The 24,043-nt window shown below is 30.9% G+C and overlaps 1 protein-coding gene across 1 annotated transcript in view; it reads left to right on the plus strand.

The window, feature by feature from the left end:
* LOC123292282 (probable serine/threonine-protein kinase DDB_G0280133) overlaps positions 1–24,043 on the plus strand; it is a 207,957-nt gene that overhangs the window by 57,187 nt on the left and 126,727 nt on the right. Inside the window, exon 2 of the mRNA XM_044872874.1 lies at positions 1,653–1,667. Coding sequence (XP_044728809.1) covers positions 1,653–1,667 — 15 coding nt within the window. The remainder of the gene's footprint in view (positions 1–1,652; positions 1,668–24,043) is intronic.

Consider the following 24,043-nt stretch of genomic DNA (forward strand, 5'->3'; position numbering starts at 1 on the left):
TTTTACTATTCATTCTATTTTCTATTCATTCTAAGTTATAAGTAAATGATAACAGTATATAATACCTACCGACCGCCTGCAGCAGTACTTATAAGTATAACCTAGTTATATAAAAGAGAGTATGTCTATGTAGTATACATATTATCTGTTTAGCGTTTGGAAAGAGCTATCTATATTCATAAACATATATTAATTATCTTTTAATAAAGTTCGTTTTTTAATAACATCGAGGACAAGGGTACAGGGACATCGCCAGCTAATAGGCCGGAAATAGGATTGCCACCGGAGATAGGTCAGGTGTCTCACCCGGCACATTAGGAAGGTGGTGTTGTGGGGGAGGGAATGGCAGTGAGAGGAAGGAAATTAAAAAAGTCCAATTTCGTCATAATATTTAATTTATTTCAATTACATCAAAAATATAAGTATGAAGTAATATACGTTAGGTAAGGTTAGGTTATATTGGCTGTCCTCGAATAACTACTAATTAAATTAATTTTATTAATAGCTGTGATGGGCCGGCTCCCGCGACGACGGGAGTCGAAGCCGCTACCCTAAGCATACCGCGGACGGAATTCGTTACGCCTTAATCAACTGAGCTAATAGGGCGACATAAAGTAATATAAATATATTATAAATTTGCACATTTTGTCCATCATTTTGTACGAAAACTATCAGTCAGTTTGTTTTGGCATTAATCCTTAAGTATATCAACACTTAATCTCAAGGTACAGGCATAAAAAATTTACACAAGCATGACTCGAACAAAAGGAACAAACATGAAAATTCTACACGAACGTGACTCAAATAGAACGAATATAAAAGTTTTACAACTGACTTTTTATCGTGATACCAACAAAATAAGCTGAAAAGTCCTATAAACACTAAAATCATGAACAAAATCAATTCTCGCTACTCTAGTTGCTGAAGTAAAATCCATCGTGGTGGTGATTTAGCAATCATAGTGCTAATTATTGCTTTTTCGACCCTGACCACACGGTGGCCCGGCAACATTTTCAAATACCCGGCCGTCCGGCAAAAGCTTCTAAGCCCGTTACTGCCTGGCGAGGCCGGAGTAAGTGGCAATTCTAGCCGGAGGGAAGCAACTCAAACTATTTGAAGACTGGCGTGTTTTGCGACAATTGGATAATAATAATAATAATAATCATATATGGGTTAAATATGAATTATAAGGAAAAAATCCAAAAGGCTATTTTCTCAATATCTACTTTGTAAAGAACAAGCTTTTATTTGACTAAAAAGTAGAAAATAATGATTTCTATTTCTCATGCATGAATTATTACATTAGCTTTTACAAATAGTTATTTAGATATGAGTGATTCATATAGAAATAAAAATTTTCTACTTTTTAATACAATAAAAGCTTGTTCTTTAAAAAGTAATTTAAAGTTTTAAATTAAAACTAAAATAGGTATTTATATCAAATATGATGGAAGTGATGGGAAAGTTAAGTCATGCTTACCATGCATTCTACCATGCACTCAAATTTCGCGAAAATCAAAATGTATTTTTAGATTTTTTGTCTATTTTTGATAAAAAACAAGAGGTCAGAATTTTTGTCTTATAGTTGATTGTGTTAAAAGTTAATTAGTTTCATTTTTCAAGTATTTTATTTCATCTTTCTTTTGTTTCAGACACAATCGCACACGGTAAGTTTCATAATTTCACAGACTAGTAACGGAATGTATCCTAGAACATCAAATTATAGCTACGAAAGAAGAAAGTTCCGCTCAAATGAATGCGGATCCTATAACACACCTATCGTTACTTTTATTCTATCTATCCTTATTTCAATAAATATGCTTAGCTATGGGTGCTTCTGCGAGTTGGGAAAGAAATGAGAAACCTTCGACAAATTTTTCGGGTACGGAACTCAAAACTTGTACTTAAAACATATCTAAGAACACTCTCCAATAAATAACCTTTTTCCTTAGAGCCATCTCCAAACTGAACCGATTACATTTCAAACGAAACAATAAAAAACAAAATCGGTTCATTCGTTTTGACTTTACGATGTCACAGACAGAGACACACACTTAACGGTCAAACTTATAACACCCCTTTTTTGGTTCGGGGGTTAAAAAAAGGTTGAATTTAATTTAAAAACTATTCAGTCAGTTGAATTTCAGATTCCACCGTACATTAATATGAATAACTCTACGCGTGGTAGGTATTATTTTTGTTTTTTATGTTTTTGTTTTTTTTTTTTTTTTTTTTTTTTTTAACTTTATTATTGTTATTAATATATTTGAATTTATCATTAGTTATTTATTTTTGATAATTTAATAATTAATTATGATACAAATGGGTTTTTTTTATTAGCTAGAAACCGTTTAGCCGAAATAATATGGACTAAAATAAAAAACAAATGTACCCAATCTAATATGGTTTAGAGTAGGAAGATTTCTTGTAACTTTAAAATTGTGTAAGGCGTATTTTATTTGTTTATACATTTACATAGTAAAAAAAAACATTACTTGAGATGAAGTGAACATGTGAATGTTTCTTGAGTCAACGATCTGAACACTGAATTCAAGAGAAATAAGTATTAATCCTGAAGCCGGTGACAGTGAAACTGCACTTACACGGATTTCGCATATGAATCCATAGTATTTAACGAAGTACAATACGGAGTAAGTGTGCCAGGGTATTACTGGTGTGACAGATATTTTGGTCTTTTGAGAAAAGAAAGTAACTCCACGATAAGCATAAAATTTTATTGGCTTTATATATTAAAAATCGTCGTGACAGACCTTTCTACCTCGATAAGAGGTGTCACACTAAATTTTCCTGAAAATAGATAAAATTTGCAATAAAATAGTATGTTACAAATTAATTTCCAAGTGAGTGCAAAATACTTGTAATTAATAAAAATTGAAAAAAATATTTCTGCCAGGATAAACCCTAACACACATATGCGAAATTTCGAAATCCGTATAAGTGCAGTTTTACTGTCACGGGCTCCCCGCTTATATTTGGCTGCTTTGAACTCATCTTTAACCAAGAAAATATTTACTTGCTACCATGTTCGAGCATATTTTCTTGCAACTAGTACTTTTTTTTTACAGTGTATCAGGCCGCAACTGATAGTATGAGTGTCTTTTTAGAAGTTTACTTCTTTGAGTTGGCAGCACTCTTTTGATTGATAACCGATTTGACAGCAGACAATTGCTTTGATAAAAAAATTTCCAACTTGGGGGTTTCCCCTTTCAATTTAGGGGGTAAATAAGTGGGATGAGATTTTTTTAGGGGTATTATTTTTGTAGGTATATTTTAAGGGATGTTTTGACTCTTCTTATTTATTTTTTTATTGAGAAAAATAAAAATAAAAAAAGTTTAGACTTTGGGACAATTCAAACTAGCCAATCATATTTATTGCTGGCTGTAAATGTTTTCAAAATTCGGACAAGGATTTGTTATGGTTCCAATTTCAAACGCAAGTACTGAGCGCGCATTCTCCATCTATAATATCGTCAAAAATAAGTTGCGAAATAGTATTAAATAATTTTAATAACATATTACAACCCTTTCACGTATGTTAACTAAATGATCTGGATTCATAGATATTATATCAAAATATTCCAATCCATTTTTCATATTTAATATTTAAATATGATTTGAATTTTTGCAATCATATATATTTTCATTTTACATAATTTATTATAAAACTACATATTATCATTATATTAATAAAATTGATTTAATATTTATTATCTAATTTCCGAAATAAATAATTTTATATTTTCAATTTTAAATCAAAGTTTTCCCAGAGACTAGAACAAATGAAATAGATAGAGTATCGCAAACTTTAACAAAACGTTTATAATTATCTTAAAATTATAGAAGCACATTTATAGAACATTGGCTAGCGGAATTTCACTGTGTGGGGAGTGAAAATCGACCTTAATTAGTACAGGATACGAATTAAGGTCGACCTTCACTCAGTTGCTTGTGGGGAAATTATTAAGAAACATCTCTACAAAGGATTGCCAAAAAAATGACCAAGACTTCAAACAGAAAATCTGAATATCGCAACTAGAGATTCCATAAAATCCGAAAATGAAACGCTTTTTGCAATTTTCGTAAATCTATGTGGAGCACTTTTGTCATATGGGACCCATTCTCCTAAAAACTTGACTAAATTGTGATACCTTATTGCTTATATTTATCAGCTAATTAATTAATTTTCCATAGTTATAATTAGATAAACTATGCAGTTTTTAATTTTTTTTTTTTTTATACTCGATTTACTTAAATATTATCACAGTATTAATTTAATAATAGAATTCTACGTGGTAAGAAATCTATGGCGTTTACTACAACGTTGGTATGATATAGAGACAGATACTTTGGTATTTATGCTAGCATAGGTAATATTACAGTATTGAATATTGCTATCCACCAAAAGTATTGTGATAACACCAATCATGGAATTGACTCTGCGTCGGCGTCCGCCATAACTATTGCTAATGTTACTATTCCCTCAATAGCATAAAGAATAATGTTACTATTCCCTCAATTCTAGTCCATCGAGCAGAAAAATGTCTCAGATCTCATGTTCATTTTTTACTTTTGCTCCGTTGATGTGTGTGAATATATTATTTTACTAGAGTGATACCCACCTGCTTCGTTGGGCTTAAAAGTAAAGATTGATAAAGATTGCTCTCGCTTATCCGCTTATAAAGATTGTTTTACACAGGTAAAATGTATGTATGGTTTTCTATATTTTTAAAGGTATAAGAGTAATTATTCATTGAGTATATCAGAGAAGATGGCCGTGAAATATTTTATATTGACTATTTTTACAGAAATCTGTAATTTATGGTAATGTCAAATTAAATTAGTTTTTAAAAATTTTTTTTTATTAATATATCTTTATAAATTATATCTCATGTGTTATTCTGATATATAAGCTATATTGCTTACTTTGGCATTTATAATACATAGAGATTTACAAAGGATTAGTTTTTTTCTCATAAATGCTATTTTTTTTTTATAAAATGAGAAAAATCCGGAGACTATTATTCAAAAATCGGAGACCGAAGATATACCTCCAAAATCAGAGACTCCTGTCCAAAACCATAGACCTGCCAGCTCTAACCGGAACATGGGTTTTATGACCAAAAAAGAGCCATGTTAACATCTATACTTTTATTTAAAAACATCACTTATTGGTGTATAACTATATAAAATATTAAAATGAATTATTAATTACAATTCATATAGTTTATGTAACAGCTAACAAAAAAATTGTTTATGCACTAAAGTATACCTATACATACATATGCATTATACAACCTAAAAATGATCACTATATTTATCATATTCATGTAAAAATATATGATGCATATGTATATTTATATATTTTAACTCATCCCCATATATATTGGTATAAAATTCATTACCTATCGGGAAAATGTATTTATTGGGTGAAAAATTATCAGAATAAAATAAAGTTCGAAAACTGAAATCCCGACTCTCTTACATCTTACTCTTAAAATCTTGCTCTTAAAAGTATGAAAACAAGAAAATATTTTCATCTGAAATTATTGTTATGATCAGTAAAATCGTCATAACAGTTGGGGGACCTCGAAGATTAAACAGTTCTCCACAGGACGGAAAAGAGGTCGCTCAACTGTAATGACGATCTTACTGATCATAACAATAATTACAGATGAAAATATTTTCTTGTTTTCTTACTTTTAAAAGCAAGATTTTGTAAGAGAATCGTGGTTTTAGTTTTCGAACTTTATTTTATTTAGACTATTTTGGGGTTATATGTTTGTGATAAAATATTACAATATATATTCGAAAAGTGCTAATTACGCCCTTTCATTTGTATCTAACATGGTATTGTTATATTATAATTTGTTTTACACATAGCCTATAACCAGCGGGCGATCAAAAAGCTTCTAATGATACTTCATTTGACAAATTATGATAAGAAGTTTGGAAAGTAGATGGGAACAGACGAAAATACATACACTTTAAACTATTTTGCGGTTATAATTTCGTGATAAAGTATAACAATATATATATTTTTGAAAAGTGCTTATTACCCCCTTTAATTTGATAACAAACACGCTATCATTAAACCGAAATTTTTTTTTCGATCATAACTTTATGCCCTCTAGAGGGTGCCATATTCAAGTCAATGTGACGCCACATAGCCTATAACCAACGGGAAATCAAGACGCTTTTAACGATACCTTATTTGTCAAATTATGATCAGTAATTTAGAAGCTAGACAAACACATAACCCTCGCTATTGTATAGTCGGAGTAAAAATTGGATTGATGCTATATAAACCAGCAATCTTGTCGTCTGAAAGTACGGGGTAGTTTGCATCAAATCCGGCAGTTCTGATTTTTTGTAGACTTGTTTCATGAATAATAAGTTTGTGACCACGAGCGCCGAACAAAACTTCAAAAATCGAAAAAAACCGTTAAAATTTTGATTATAACCCTAAAGGTCTAGTTTTTGATACTACCTTTTCAGATCGTATTTTAAGTAAACTAAATTTGCTTTAATATGAGACTAGAAATCTCTCTGTAGATCGAATAGTTTCCGAGATAAAGTCTTCAAAGTTTATCATTTTTTCCAATTTTGCAATTTTTTGCAATTTTCTGTCGTTGTGAATGAATGCTGATCCTGGATCTTTGAAAATTCATTCAAAACGACAGAATATTGCAAAAATTTCCGAATTTTGAGAAAATGATAAACTTTGAATAGCTTTTATTTATCTCGGAAAGTATTGGGTCTACAAAGACAGTTTCCACATTTGACGCAGACTGTAATGTGTGAAGTTAATAGACTACTATTGGTATGGTGGTAAAAGTGATGTAGAACAAAATTTGGCTCAAAACTAACATGATTTTTCCTTTTTTATTATGGAAAGATTTCGTTGGATTTGGATTTTTTTTTCTGTTGCTGTAATTTGTACAATATTTCCACTTCATAACTCTTCAATGAATTGTTGAAAATATTAAATTGTTTGCATGTTTTGTCGTATAAATGTATAGCAGCTTTTCCTTGGTTTATTTTGGTGGCGGCGCAGGTCAATATATAATGAATTAGTACCCTCACCCGGACGCTCATAATATCAGTGAATATAGGATTCCTTCAAATAACAATTCTAGCCTACTGTCATTATCGAAGTTAAATTGAATGCAAATTTTAGGAGTTGGCTTGTATTATTGTATGTAGGAATTTCAATTATCAGGCTATTATATTATTAAATTGCATGAGCCGAATACAATTAACGCCTAAAATGAGATCGATAGATTTTCCGTCAGTTGATAGAAGTGGAACTACATTTAAATTGCTAGACTAGGCAAGTAATTAAACGTTAAAGGTATTTGCCTAGCTGTTTGATAAAATCATTGAATATCATTCAGGCCACTACGTTGGACGGCAATTTTGTTCTTTTTCGCCCTTTTTCTCTTTTTCTAACCATTTTCCCTGTTAGCGTTAGGTGCTCTAGTTTCTGCCTTCTTATTCCTCCCTTACTCCACACTTTGTCGTTTGAGACAAAATCATTCCAACCGATTTTGAAGATTCTTTTCTAAAACCAGACTAAACGTCCGCAGATCTAGAAACAGCTAAAAGAATGGAGCTCGCTCTCAAAGTCTGAGGTGATTTTTTTTAAATATTTGAATATTAGAGAGATTATTTAATAACTAGTAGATATGCATATCATTATGCATCCAGTAGGTATAGATGATGGGGACATTATCCATAATGTTATTCAGGTGGTTAAGTGAATCAAATTGGGGGTGGTGGGATGGTGCATATTGTAGTTGTTGTTGGTAATGACGGTGGTAATAATGGTACAGTTTGGGACCCATAAATGATTATTATTATTATTATCATGAATATGTTCGCGGTATTGTACTGTTTATATAGAATGTGTCTTTAATATTCCAAAAGAAAATCTTTGCAAAAGTTTCCGTTTCTAAATATACGATGAATGAATGAATAAGAAACTTTTCATTTTTGACATAAAGGATGGTAAAATTTTGCCATAGAAATACATCTTTGGATCAAGTATTTAACTTTTTAGTTATTTATTTTTGTGAACGGAATCTCACATGAAATCAAAATATACATGCGAAGAAAAATTATCATAGAATTTTTGATTGGAAAACAATTTCATAGTGTATACCTATCTAACGCTGTATTTGATGTTCATTACATGTTGTCGGTCTCGAATTGTTAAAGTTAGCTGTTTTTAGTAATATTATTCCCATTTTAATCTAGACATATGAATCGAATTAAGCCATATCAAATTTAGTTCAAATAAGGTTAAATCTACATACCGATTGTATACGATTGATTGATTGAACCTTATTCAGAAAAATAAGGCGTTTTCAGTGAAAATTTCCCTTTTTCAACATCGAGGCTTAACGTAGTTCTATTGTACCTCCAAATTGAACAAGAGGTCTCAAAATTGCGTAAATTGAATTTATGTGAATTTATTTTTGAAAATGTTCACCAAGATTATTTTAATTTGAATGTGAGAATTGACCTATGAAAAGTCCATTGTAAAATTATTCAAAGAGTCAAAGGTCGCGGAAACAGATTTATTACTCTTAAACTATTAAGTTTATGAATGTTCTAGCTGTTATTTAACTGTGAAAAGTTGTTATGAATATTATACGACAAATAAAAACACTATTTTATAAAATAAATGAACAAGGTATATTATTTATAATAAGAAGCTTTTACGCTCAGGAAAGTTGTTTGATTCATAAATTCATTTTTTTTTCTGTGGTGCTCATAAAGAAATAATTAATGTTTCTATTTCAGTACCAAATAATTCGTGCTTCATTTTTAATAAAACTTTCAGTTTTTTTTCCAGCCAAATATCTTGTGAACTTGTGCTTCTGCGGATATTTTGTAGAGAAAGTTTTTTTATGTAAAATTAACTCACGAATAAATCTAATACAAAAACTTTTATAAATTTAATAGTTTGAGAAGTATTTGAAAAAAAAAAAACGATTTTTCCCGACCTTTAAGATAGCGCCAAAGCAAGTTTAGATTTGGGGTTGAAATTATTTGTACTTTTTTTTTTTTTTTTTTTTAATATTATACTGTGTGTTTAACTACTTTGGTCATATACGCAGTATCAGCAAGAATGATGTATTTGTACTTTATTTTTAACTTTGATGATGAATTTTGTTAGAACTTCATGAATGTAGACGAAAAATTACAATAACATTTTTCTTTGAAATAACATCTGCCTTTGATTTTCGAAATATCGAAAGCAAAATTTTTTCTATTTTCTTTTTTTTTTTTTTTTGTAAATTACTCCAGATATCGAAAAATTTTATTGTTACTTTTCATATTATATTGTCAAGTAATAACAACATTCACCATCAAATTTGAAAAAATAAATTTTTTGTGCCCACTACCGTGATCAACATCGTTAAGTAGTCGGGTACAACGGGTTATTTTGTTTTCAATTATCTCTTAAGGTTTTAACTTTAATTTAAATAGTTTTTTTTTTAAATTCCATTGACTAGTTTTGGAGAAATCTATGAAAACATATCATCCATCTACCGTTTTCTTAAAAGACCAATGTTAAATACGCTTGCTTTTGAAGTCATTTATTTATTTAAATAATCGGGCCAAACCCCCTTCTGCCCCTAAAATATTGTGAATTGATTTAGACTTAGTCCAACTTCATATTTAAAAAAAATCAAGCCTTTAATCCGAAATTGCCTGGACAAAACTGGCGCTCGTACATCCTTTTCCTTGAAAAATTTTTAAACGATTTTGCAATGGACTTTTCATAGGTTATTTCTTGCATCCAAATAAAGATAATTCCTGTTAAAAAACTAAGAAGATCGGCCTTTTTTATGTTTTATTTTTCTGCGGCAAACATTTAATAAACTACAAAATATGACCTTAGTGATGGAGCTCTACTGCTCACGTGTTTTTTTAATGTTCTACTACATATATGGGTATACTATACCTAGCGTAGTGACGTGATGATGAGGTAGACCTAGCTTTTTGTATTTTATTTTAATAATAATAATAATAATTATTATTATTATAAAGCTGTAAACCACAAATTGAAAATTAATAATAAATGTTGTTAATAGATCGTGTTATATAAATTTTTTAATTAAATATAGTGTTGTGTTAGAGCAAGCACACTGAGTACATACATACATATATACATACATGCATACATACATCATATATATATTTAGATGATGGTGGTGGCTTTTGTATAAATATGTTGGGTGGAAAACTGTCACAAGTACAAAATTTAAAAAACCCGTGAAAAATTTTTCGGGTACGGAATCCCAAACTCGCACTTAAAACATATCTAAGAACACTCTCCATTAAAGCCTTTACCATTACCCTTTTCCTTAAAGCCTCTTAAACTGAGCCGATTGTGAAGATCATCACCAATTTTTGTATTTTTTTGGGTACGGAACCCTAACTCACACTTAAAACATAGCTAAGAATCTCCATTAAATTACCTTTCAAACGAAACAAAAAAAATACTTATCGCTTCATCCGTTTAGGCGCTTCGATTCCACATACAGACACACAAATAGCGGTCAAACTTATAACAGCACTATTTTTAGTTCTTATCTTGTATCCCAGCACTTGGACCGAGCGAAGATAAAATAATCGTGGTTGAAAATTGGCTAGCCATAAAAGAAAAGAACCCGCAGGTAATCGCGGTTGTTTTATACCGTAAGGGTTCCATGAACCAAAATATCCCAGGACCCACAAGGGTCCTAATACGTTAAAGACGTCCCTGGTCGTAAGATTTTCGTCTGAAATATTACATAAAACTGAACATTCCCATAATGAACATATTAGAGATTATACTCATTTTTTTAGCCCCCGACTAAAAGCAGGTTATAAGTTTAATGTGTGTCTGTCAGTAGCTTCGTAGCTTCTAAACCGATGAACCGATTTTGATTGTTTTGCTTGAAAGGTTATTTGATCGAGAGTGTTCTTAGCTATGTTTTAAATGTGAGTCTAGAGTTCCGTACCCGACAAGAATTAGCAGACTTTCTTGAAATATAACTGAGAATATTCTAGATCAATGTAGCTACAATGCGACAAACGAATCGACCAGATCTGATTTTCTGGCATCGTAGCTCTTAAACGGATCAACCAAAGTTTGAAAGTTAATTAGATCGAGAGTCGTCTAAGCTGTTTAAAGTGCGTGTTAATTCTTTCGTACCTGTTAAAGTGCGTGTTAATTCTTTCGTACCTGAAACAATCAGAAAAACGCGATGATCTTCAAAGGGCTGAATAGTTTTTTTTGAATCATAGCCAAGAACACCTAACTAGACATAATTTTATGCCGGGAGTTTCTTGAAATTAATTTAATATCATCTTTTAAAACAGTAAATAGCACTATGTTTTTCTACTTACACCGAGTGTAAAAATGGAAGCAAAAAAGAGTTCCTTACGACAGTTTCACAAAAAATGTATATGAATGTTTGAAAAAACGGTTTCCTACTTCGATTATGAATTATGTTAGCACTTAGATAAAATTACTTCCAAAAAACCTACCTCAGATTTAAAGACATCAAGGCTCAAATATTTAGATGATAGCAGTATTTAGAAGTAATGGACTGTTTGTTCATAACTTAGGTGAGCAATACGCTACAGAACTAAAAGATAGGAGCGCTGTGAAGAATTACATCAGTACATTAAAAAAATGAAAATAAAGCAATCTTTCGTGCCAAGATAACGGCATAGTTGATTCTTCACACCTAATTGATATTAGTATCAAATGAAAGGGCATGGTGAGTAGAATATTCGATATTCATTATGAATGGAAACATCCACCAACAAAACTAAATCACCCAATAAAACAAAACATAATTTTTTCCACCTTTTTCTGAATACATATTTCATGTATAAAATAAAGTTTCTCATTAATCGTATTATTTTCTATCCCATTCCCACAAAACTGTGTATCTCTCCCTTCAGTACGTTCAGTTCGTTCAATTTTTTTCTCTTTTTTTTCGTTAATATATACTCGTTTTTTTTTAAACGTTATTTTACCGTAACTGCTGTAGTAATGTTGTGTTTTGTGCGCTATGTGTGCTGTGCTAGCTATGCTATCGTACAGAGTGAATGAGATCATTCTATTTCACTCTATTTGCCTGGCAATATATTATTCATCAAATACTACTGTCCTTTATTTTTGTGTTAAATCGTTCTGTTTCACTCATACAATTTCACATAATGCCACGTGCTTTTTTTTACTATGTTTTTAGACTGACATACAGACAGACGTTTATATATATATATATACAGGGGCTCGTATTATTTTTCGTTATTTATAATGTACAGTCGAAAGAAATGAAAATGTTTTTAGCTAACTGTATATTTACGCAGCGCAGAAACTTCCAAAGGCATTGGAATCCGGATTTCTTCTGGTAAGAACCGTTGACTTTTTTGCGTTTTCCTGTGGAGGCATTACCTAAAGATTTCTTTTTCTATTATTCCTTTTTCTTCCTTTCATCTTATGGGCGCCCTTTTCCTAAAAACTTATTGTAGTAGCCGCCCCTACCTGCTACTCCCCCTTGGCGACGCCCATGGAAACTTCTAAGACTTGAAGAAAATTTTGAGTTTGATAAGGAAAGCAAATATTTAGAATAAAGAATACACACAGACATTGAAATGCTAAAAATCTGAATCTTTATGTTGTAGACACCTTTGAAGCACTTTTTAAAAGCGTTTATTTAACTTCATTTGTATGTCCTAGAAATTTGCAATCAAAATTTGACCCACCTCCCGGTTTTCGATTGAGTTTTCTAAAATTTTGCATGCACATGTAAATCGGACGATAATGCATATTTATGGTAACCATGTCCTGATTTTCACATCGGTTCCACCATATTTCATATAAATTAGTTTTTTAGCTTTAAATGAAAATTACATTTTCAGAAACAAGCTTTTATTGTACTAAAAAGTAAAAACTAATTTTTCCTATGAGTCACTGATACATGACTATGTGTAAAAGCTGGAGGCGCTCAATTTAAAATATCAAGGATGATTCGGAGGGTCTCAATCTTTTACAAGTAAAATTATTTTTACTTTTTACTACAATAAAACCTTCTGTCCTAAAACAATTTTTTATTTAGGCTACTAATTTTCTTGAATCTTTATAATAATGGAATTATATATAAATCAATATAGTTGGAATCATATATGGCGGGAGGCCTCGTATCAGCATACAAGGACCCCCCAATAGGCCCCTCAAAATCTTTGCCTAGAAGTAAGAGCTATCTTTTATTAGTTGAAATTTCCTTGGGTGGAAATTTTTCTGTTTCTTCGTATTTACGTTATTTTATGAACATATATTCTCAAACTAACGTGTTAACCAGCGTTTTAATAGCTCAAATCATATACAAAATGATTTTTCTACAACATTTATGCTTAGAACTTCCTTCTAGTGGATCCAAAAAACTGACAGTCTCGCATTTCTCAAATTCACCCTTGCTCAATTTTAACATAGGGATTATTTATTGTGAAAACTTATTAAGAATTTAAGTATTTTGTGGTAAGACTTCCTTCCGTTAACATAATTGTCACACGAGATTCATTATATTTCAAATTCAAAATCAGTTAACATTTTGATAGCATTATTTTCCGATGAAGTTGAATTATTTTCCCATATTCTAATTACTGCTTTCTACGACGTAATAGTACAAGGTCTACGACTCAACTATACGTTCGTAATAAAATATTTATATTTTGCTATGAAAAGTAAGAGTTTTACATATTTTTCAGCAAAAAGACACATTTTCGAAACAATAATTGCTTGAAGTATAAGAGGCTGCTTTAAGGAAAAAGTGATCGGTGAGTGCTTACTAAACATGTTTAATGAGCACTCATCGATCACTATTTCCCAGAATGTATAGTTATTTACAATTTGACTCGGTTATGATGATAAGATTCTCAAAATATTAAAGCAAAAGTTTCTAACTACATTTAATTTTAGAATGGAAAAATGTTCATAAATGTATATCCCTAGACGTATTCCATGCGCTCCCACCAACAAACAATTCTACACCACATAACATATCATCTGAGAATGATAGAAAGAGAGAAACTATAGTATATATTCATTTATAACAACAGAGAGAGAAAAAGAGCTTTTATTTCTGGCGAATATAAGGCGTGTATATGATTAAAGCAAAGTAAAGGCAGGTTTTCTGTGTGTATGTATTAGTCGGGGAGCCCAACAGTATAATATACATTGTCAGTGATAAATATACCTCTAAACTTAATTTAACAAATTATTTTATCTAGGAAAATTCTTACAAGGGGGTAGTTTTATTTCACGCGGCTTGGAAAGTTTTCGAAAGCTCCGCATGCTTTAATTTGACGAATATTCTCATTTCTGTGTTAATTTAACAAATGCAGTTGTGACACTAAATGAAAGAAGATGTCCGTTGCCCAAGAATTTAAAGAAAGAGAAGGAAATTACAAGAAATCACAACAGAAATTCTTTTTATTCGATGTCGGATAAATCCATTTTTGCATTTGTTATTCAAGTAGATATCAAGTAGACGTTTAAAAACAAGTGAATTTTACAAAATTAAAAAATCCATCGATAAATTTTGGGTATGGAACTCTAAACTCGCACTTGAAACATATCTAAGAACACTCCCCATTAATTTTGCTTTTTTCGTAGAGCCTTCTCAAAACTGAATCGATTTGGAGGATCATCGCCTATTTTTTAGTTGTTACGGATACGACACCCTAAACTCGCACTTGAAACATAACTAAGAACACTGTCCTTTAAATTAACTTTCAAACCAAACAAAAAAATCATAATCGGCTCCCTCGTTTAGGTGCTACGATGGCACAGACAGACAGATAAACACATACTCACACATAGCGGTCAAACTTATAACATCCCTTTTTTGGTTCGGCGGCTAAAAGCTTAAAAAGAAACTCTCCACTTACAAACTTTTCATAGGAAAAAGTAGTAAGGCTTAGCATTATTAAGCCACACATCCACACTAGAGGTATATTTATCAATGGTAATGTATTCCAATGGGCACCGGGACTACATGTTTTTAAGTAAGGTTTTTGTTACTATCAGGAGAGTGGATGTGTGTGTGTGTGTGTGTGTGTGTGTGTGTGTGTGTGTGAGTCAGTCGGTCGTCACTTGTCGTACGTAGTAGATAGTAACGAAAGCTTTTATAAAAATTTATTAAGTGGGTAAATAAACCATCAAATTGAAGGCTAGATGTACAAATTATTAAAGTCTCTGAAAAGCAAAGTGCGTCTCAGGATTGCTTTCTATTTGTCAGAGAGCTTTTGAATTTGTTGCAAATATTTATAGGAAAACTGTAGATAAAGTGCATCGGATAGTACCCTTTTTCTAAAATGATTAGTACATACTTGAAACTTTGTGAGTGGCTTCCTTTTAGCGGGTCTACCAAACTTCATCTGTACGACTTTTTCGAAACGAGCATGATAAGCTTTCGGTCTGGAAAAACGGAGCAGGGAATTTACCGGACACTTTTACCACCTGACAAGGGGAAACTTTTTAATATGATCCAGAATCGAAGTATCTCAATGTATTGGAATTTTAACAAATAAAAATAAAATCCGGTTCATTTTTGGAGAGATTCAATTTTTCCCTTCCCTAACAAGTTGATTGTTTTTAGAAACATTTAATGAGCAAATTTTCACCCTGTTTGGATGACTGAGGCGTTCGGATTATATTTTAAAAGGTGTTAAATAAAATTAAATAGCTTTTTATAATTGAAAGTGACTGCAAATCTTTAATCATTAAGAATTATAATTTGTTGAGTGGTATTTGATGACAAAGAAAATGCGTTATCCCTCAATTTACGCAATAACCTTTTTTATGAAAATAAAATATCTTCTACAATTACTCTAACGCAAAAATATAGTTTTTACCATCACTTTGCCACCTAGCAGGAGAACAACTTTTCTTCGCTGCTCTAAAAACCCCATAAATAAGACATCTTCAAGCTGAGGGTTTTCAGGTGTCTTTAAAATTTTTCTTGCGCCTGGAGCCTTTTCTACATTTATCACAAATGACCGTATTTTTCTTCCTTACTTTTGATATCAAAAATAGTTGTTTTTCCAACGTTATACTGCTGCGCAAGTTCTACCAACGAAAAACCTTCTTTAAAATTGTCTAAAATATCGCACTTTTGTGATATTGCCAATGTTACATGTTTTCTTTTCTTCGATATTGAAGCCAAAATGGCGGAACGATGCACGGATAACGAGACGACGAGTACGTGTAGCAAAGTGAATGAATACTAAGTAAAATACAATGGCATGAGCGAGCGGTGGGCTCGTTCGGATTATCGAGGTCTGGCTGTGAGCATCAATCTCTTAAACGAGAAATCCTAGCCCATGCTCTTTTCGTTTAACTATTTCAACTGTTATCTTATTTTATTTTTGTTTTTCTAAACAAAAACATTGAAAACTAAATTTTGTCTTTACGGATTCCTAAAATAATTTATCGTAACGCACATTATAACATTAAAGCTATATAGAAAGAGTACACATTATACAAGCTCTATCCTTGTTGTTTTTTGTACCATATAATAATAGTATCGTATTTATTTTATATACAAAAATAATGGTTTTGGAACAACAATTTTTTATTTAAACAATGACAGAAAATCATTTGGAGAAAAGTACACAAAAAAAAAATATAACAATAAGAAAGAAGAAAATTGTTCGTTCCACAAGGCTAATGTCTACTCTTTTTCTTCTTTCCCAATTTGTCAACGCAACGAAAATCAAAACGGCCTAATTTTAAAATTGTAAATCAATGTTTTTAAAATTTCCATTTCGATTATAAAATCTGTTATATTCGACTAGATAGAAAAGTACAGAGCTTTTTTTTTATTCTAGCAAGAAAAAAAACTCACTTGCCAACTCATATGTGTAGTAACAAATTTATAATTTACTAACAAAACTGTTTTTTAGTCTGCCACTCGTATTTTATAGCTTACGAGCAAAAAAAAAATGGAAATAAAGCGACTTCAGAAAATTTAATTCAAACGAACATAAAAAAACTGAAAAAAATTTATCTCACACAAAAGACAAAGACAAAAATATTCTATTAATTCCATTAAACTCTGTATTCGCTCTAAATAAAAGAAGACAGAATAAATGAAGAGCTATATTCGAGTTCAAAAAAAAAAAATCAAATTTAATCCCATTGGATAGACAAAGAGCTGTATATATACTAATAACGAATAATAGTGTGATACTCGAGCATACACGAGGCCACCTCAAGGGGAAAATTTAAAACATTAGATTAAACAGAGAACACTCTATATATTTAAACAAGGATAACATAATACTAGTATTGATATCTAATATTCAAAAAGGGGCGGCTACACTGTTGTTTCATAGAGGCGTAGCTCTATCGATTACAACCCTGGAATTTTCCATTAGAATTTTCATATTATTACGTTATTTAGCGCAAACGTTTGAATTCAGTATTTATGGGTATACACTCTGTTAGATTGTTTTGTGTAACCCCTAAGTTTGAACTGAAATGGGGTTATTGTTGGTCAAATGTGGTGCCACATTACGTTGATTCAAACGAACTAACGCTAACAAAGGCGGGAATTTTATATATACAATTTTCGTTTTTTTTTTTTTTTTTTTTTTTGAATTGATTGTGATGATATGTGTGTTTTTGTTGGATAGAAAAAGAAAAATATAGTCTCATTTTATCTTTGTTTTACATTTTCATATCGTTTTATTGATGAAAATTTTCATGTTGGAAAATATATATCTGTTATATTATTTTTGGGTTTGTTGTGAAATAAATGTACAAACAAATTAATAATATAATTTGTGACCTTTTTTGGTATCATTTCAGTTGGGTGATATGGGGTTGGGGTGTTGAATTATTTTTGATGAAAGTTCAAAAATACTTTATCCTTTTGAGAAATATATTTTAGATACAATAAAGAGCGACTATTCAATCCAAGCTGGGATTTGGAGAGATTTAAAATTTAGTCGCGTTGAGAATGCAATGAGATTTTCTAAGTGCGAGGAGGCTAGTGATGTGACCTAGATGCTTGGAGTTTCTGATAAGCAAAATTAGTCTTCGGCAAGATAAATACCAAGAGACTATCAATATGAATGTAGATCAAGATTAAGATGCAACTCTACAAGACTGAGCATTTATTCTGAAAGCCCAAGACTCTTAAGAAGACTCATAACAAACTTATTGTTGAAAATAATTAATAAACTATCTAGAGAATTCTAATATATGTCGATAATTAATTAATTTGGAAATGGTTATTAAAAGCAAGATCAAGACTGAGATTATTTTAGCTAGACCAAGGCTGAGATCATGACTCCATTCTGCAAGAACAAGACTGGATTCTGCAAAATTAAAACATATTTTTGCAAAACCAATACCAAAATCAAAACTAAAACTTAAGATGCAAGCAACCATATCCATTCAATCGCCAACGCCAATACCAAGCCCAAGATAACTATGGTCAAAGTCTTGATCTAGGTCTCCTTCAGTACTACTTGGAGTCAACTGGCCACAAAATCTTCATATATTTTCTAGTGGCTAAAATCTTTTCCACGGTTCTCATCAATATAATCGCCTTGGCACTAGAAGAAAGAATAAGCCGATTTTTGTTTCTGACTAGTTTGTTTACATTTAATTAGATGGAGCTGTGACCACTCTCGAATTTTTTATTTCATTAGTTAAACTTCTCTTAAATATTTATTTCCAGCATTTAGAGCTCAGTATAACTTGATTTACATTGCTCTCTTCCAGTACATTTAGCATGTCCTAAAATTTGAGACCCTAAAAGTATTCATGCTATTTTGCTGGATGACGCCATTACAAATGGTCTATCGTTCCTTCCTCTATGCTTGGCCCAAAGAATCTGTGTTCACAACACTGGAAATTTAAACCTTTCCTAGACAGAGCTTGCTCTTGAGTATCCAGGACAGTGTTTTTCAATAAATTATCAAAATCCTTTATACTGGCACCTTTTTTTATTTACATGCAATATGGCTCTTGAGTAAGCTATGATATCCTCTATCGGTTCTATCATTTTACGCATCCTCGCGTATATACTGTATTCAACCGTTCCGCTATCTAGTTTAGAAACGTGGACCTTGATGGTCTCGTATCTTTCGTAATTTCTAGTAGTCTTCATCATAAGAAACCAACTGGCTAGTTCTCCACGAACTTTACCAGTTTTTATAAGAAATTGAGGAGCTTTTATTAGGTATTCTTTGAATGCAGGTTTGGTAACGTCTATAAACTAAGTGGTTGCAAACCCAGCCACTTTGGAAACTCTTACTACTTCCATGTAGCCATTCGTAGCATACATGAATTTCCTGAAATACTGGAAAATACCGCAACATATATCAAGAAAATTTCCATACTCCCCTGCCATACGTAGCTTTCGAACTGATCCCTTTTGACCAGGTAACGTGGTTTATTAATGCTCCTTTACTGCGTAATACTCGTAAAGTGGCTACAAGTCATGCTACTCTACGTTAGAAATTCTAAACAGCCATAGTTTCCATTCGAACCTGAGCTGTGATACTCTTCGATAGAACCATCGATATTATTTCGTAGCTACTCTCTCAGTATACATACAATATCCATGTATTTTGAATTACGTTTAACGAATGAATATCCATATAAATAACGAACGTTATACACGTTATATAGTGTAGAGTATAGCTGTATGCTATATATACAGCTAAATAACCGAATGGCTATTATTAAACGTTCAACCGTTGTCATGGTAACGATGCCATGCTGATATGTATACACAATAACAAATAATAATATTAGTAGTATATGTTGTATATATTATATATACAGCATGGTTTAATATGTGTTCTGTATACCTATACTATAACTATAAAGTAATGACGATACTCTGAAAATAAACAAATATTATTACGATCAACTGTTGTGGTACGTCAGAGCGCTATCAACATAGAAATATATCGAAAAAAATTAAATCCAGACTAACAACAAATCAGATTAAAAAATATGTGACCATGAGGGCTTTATTTTTAGGAATTAATTCAATAACTTTTAGAATTCGACGCGAAGATGATGGGTTTCTATTTTAAACTACATCCCGAAGGTGCCACGAAATAAAATTTACAGCCAAACAATCACGATTTTTCAACTTTAGGCTAGGTTAGATTAGGTTATATCGGCTATCCACGAAGGACACACTTAGGCTATAGAGCCCATTGTGATACCATAAATGTGTTTTACCACCTTTTCGCCGATAATTTCATTTATCAGCTTCTCAATTTCAGAGCCTGAGTGCACCTCCTTCCTGCATATACAATGCACTACACCATTACAACTATTATTTAAATTAATTTTTGTTGCGATGGCGGGAATCGAACCCGCTACCCTACACACACCGCGGACGGAATTAGAAAATCTCCCTATGAGCTCAGTTAACCAACTTTTATTTGTATTTTAGTTGATATAAATTAAATTCTCATAATTTTCTGGCGTTGCCAAAGATATTGCTTATAATTACACCATTTATTTTAGCTTATGATTTTAAGCTTAAATATTGTATTCATTTGTTAAAATCTGCCCAGTAATAATGAACTTATTGCGCATATTGCGAAATTTTGATTATCTCTTTTAGTTGAGAAAATAAGGCTTTTGAGGTCGGAATTACACTTCTGTTTTTTATGGTACTGAGCGCAAGCTGTTTTTATGGGGCCAATCGAGCTTAAAAATCTTGGATCTTATAATTTGAACTATTCTAATCATTTTTATGCTATGACATTTTTTCTTAAACCTCGCTGTTTTTATGGTACAAGCGTCGAAAAGAAAATTCCATATTTGATCTGATAGTTTCATTTATCAGCTCCTCAATTATTTTTAGAGGCTGAGTGCATTTCCTTCATGCATATGCCATTCACTACACCAGCCCATCACAACTATTAATTAAATTAATTTGTGTTGTGACGGCGATAATCGAACCTGTTACCATAAGCATACCGCGAATGGAGTTGATTACGACTTAACCAACTGAGCTACAAGGGTTAAATAAGCATATTATCCTGAATAATTTTATATTTAAGTAAGATATCTTAAAAATGATTTCATTGTCACTCATTTTATTGACAATAGTGGCTTAAATATTCGATGTATTGGGTACATAATGTATTTTATATATTTAACAAGTCATTCATGTTAATTATATTTGTTGTATATTATATTTATATGTTTGAAGTAAAAAGTATATCTTATATGATTTGTATTATAAGTGTATGAAAATTTCATCAAATAGTTATATGGCTAAGTATTCGAAAAATCCACAAAATATAAGTCGTACCTATACTTAGTAAACTGATAAATAATAGTTTAAGAAACTAAAAAACACGATTTTGTAACTAGCTGAACTAAAAATATATTTTTTAAATTCAAAAAAATCATTTTATCGTTAAAAAGCGTGCTAAATTTCAATTATTGTAAATATTTTATATAGACAGAAGTTGGTAAAAGGATTTTAAAGTATCTTAAAAAGCACCCCATGCTTTTTTACGATAAAATGATTTTTTGAATTTTAAAAAATTATTTTCTACCTTTTAGTTCATCTAGTTACAAAAGCGTATTTTTTAGTTTTTTAAACTATTATTCAATTTTTGTTTTTAGACTAATTTATTTATCAAAAATTCAATATGAATATGGTGGGAGCGCAAATAAATGTATATATTTTCGGATATGAAAATCATTAATTTTGAAAATTCTGATCGGGATAATCAAATAAACTTATTAAATTATTGTATTGTCATCGATTCTTGATTAGTATGCCAAATTTCAAGTTAATCCGACTTTTTGAAGGGGGTCAAAATCGTGTTCAAAGTTTCGGTTACATACTAACATACGGGTAATAAAATTAATAAAAAGTCAAAAAGAATTTAATTAATTATTTAGATTATTTCTCTGCTCTAATATTTGCACTCTCAAACATCGTTCAATAATCACGTAATCAATATGATTGACAAAGTTAAAGAATATTTAACGCGCGAGCAAATCTCTCATTTGACGCATATGCAGAAGATGTAAGTGCTGTCGGGTTAAGCTTTTTTCCTTATTAGCTGAGTTTGTTTATTTATAACTTGTAAAGTGATCTTTCACACTTTGTCGAGAGTAAAAAATGAATTTACAGGGGGAATAAATAATTCTGCCCTATATGTCGGTGAATCCAACCACTTGAAACGACAATATATGATAATAATAATTATTATTAATTATTATAAATGATAAACAATAAATGAATTTAATAATAAATTAAATTATATTGATGAAAATTATTTATTACATTGGACAAATGCCAATAAATAATTTATTAATTCAATAATAATGATAAATAATTTTTACCTTGATTTAGTCCAGACGTCAAGTGTTACTCTCAAAAAGTAGTTAACATTTTCACTCCCAGGAATGAACAGGACTGGAAAAAAATATTATGGTCTAAGAGACAGTATAAGGTCAAACTTCATCCATCTGATAACCAGATGAGACATGCTTTTTATGAAATTTTATTGATTTGTAAACACGCCTATTATAATTATTCTATTGAAAAGTGTTCATGGCTATTTTTTAATTAAATTAATTTCTATCAATTTTTTCCATGAACGGTTTAAGCTTATACCATTTTTTTTCGTAATTAAATTATCTTTCTTCTGATATCAATTTCAATTGGTTATCAGATCGGTGTAGCTACCTATATTGGCTTACCTGTTCATATGGTATGAACAGATCTACATTAATCTGTTAACCAATCGAAATTGGTTTCAGAAGAAAGATAATTGCCTGCAAAATGCCATGTGGAAAAAATTGATTAAAATTAATTAAATTAAAAATAGCCTTTACCTCTTTTCTAGCTCTGAATCAATTGAAGTGACTCGAAATCAATATTCAATTTCCGATCTTTAAATCGACCTTTTTATCTATAGGAATATATAATGTTAGTCATGAAAGGGTACAGTTTTGAAGCTGGTAAGGAGATAATTGCGTTAGCTGAGCAATTTTATTTGAGGTGGGGGAAGCGAGTCCGCCAGCTATCAACTGTCCTCCATTAACACTAACAATAAATCGGTTGGATAAAAGTTTCTAATGATTATTCATGATATGTAGATAACAAAACACAAAATTAATTTTTATAAAGTATAAGGATTATTATTATTTAAAAATACAAATTCTTTAAAATTATTCATCCGGTCACGTGATAGCAAACACCAATCAGATGTACTTTGCAGGTACTACGACACGCCATATGAAAGGCTATGTAAGCTTACAAATACAAAAACATGTAAACTTGCTTATACAAAAATGATTGTATGTCACGGTTTGATGTCATTTAAGACGCCATGATACTCTATTCTGTTTTAGCAATAAATTTGATTTGGTTTTTTAAAATTCAAAATACATACGGTAAATAGTGTTTTTGTTTTTTAAATAATACTTTCTAGGTGTAAATCAGTTACTAATGTAACGTATAAACCAATTTTTCAAGTTTAGGATAAAAGCCTATAAACAGAATTCCATCAAACATACTTAAAAACATACTTAACTTGTTCTGTACAGATTTGAAGACTGATAGCTACCAGACTAATGATAAATAATAATTATAGTTATAGATTCCTCTAGCTTTATTAAAATGCTGGATAAATAAATATGATGATTGGTGTAATGCTCTTTTTTGAACTTTGTTGTTGTTGTTGTTGATGATGTTTGTTCAACGTATGTATGACTTTGTGTTAGAGAATAGTTATCGTTAGTTTATTTAGGTATTACTATAACTATAGTAGTGTAGTAATCGCTTGACGACATTAGGTAGTTTGATGACATAGATAAATGCTAGTACTATGCAATTTGCATACAGCTTTTTATATTGTTTAAGGCTGAAGGTGCACGGTTGATAAATACCTACCGGTTTAATTTTTTTTATACATTCAGAATAGATGAGATGGTGATAAGGTAGTA

The sequence above is a fragment of the Chrysoperla carnea genome, chromosome 2 (assembly GCF_905475395.1).
Source record: "Chrysoperla carnea chromosome 2, inChrCarn1.1, whole genome shotgun sequence".
Lineage (NCBI taxonomy): Eukaryota > Metazoa > Arthropoda > Insecta > Neuroptera > Chrysopidae > Chrysoperla > Chrysoperla carnea.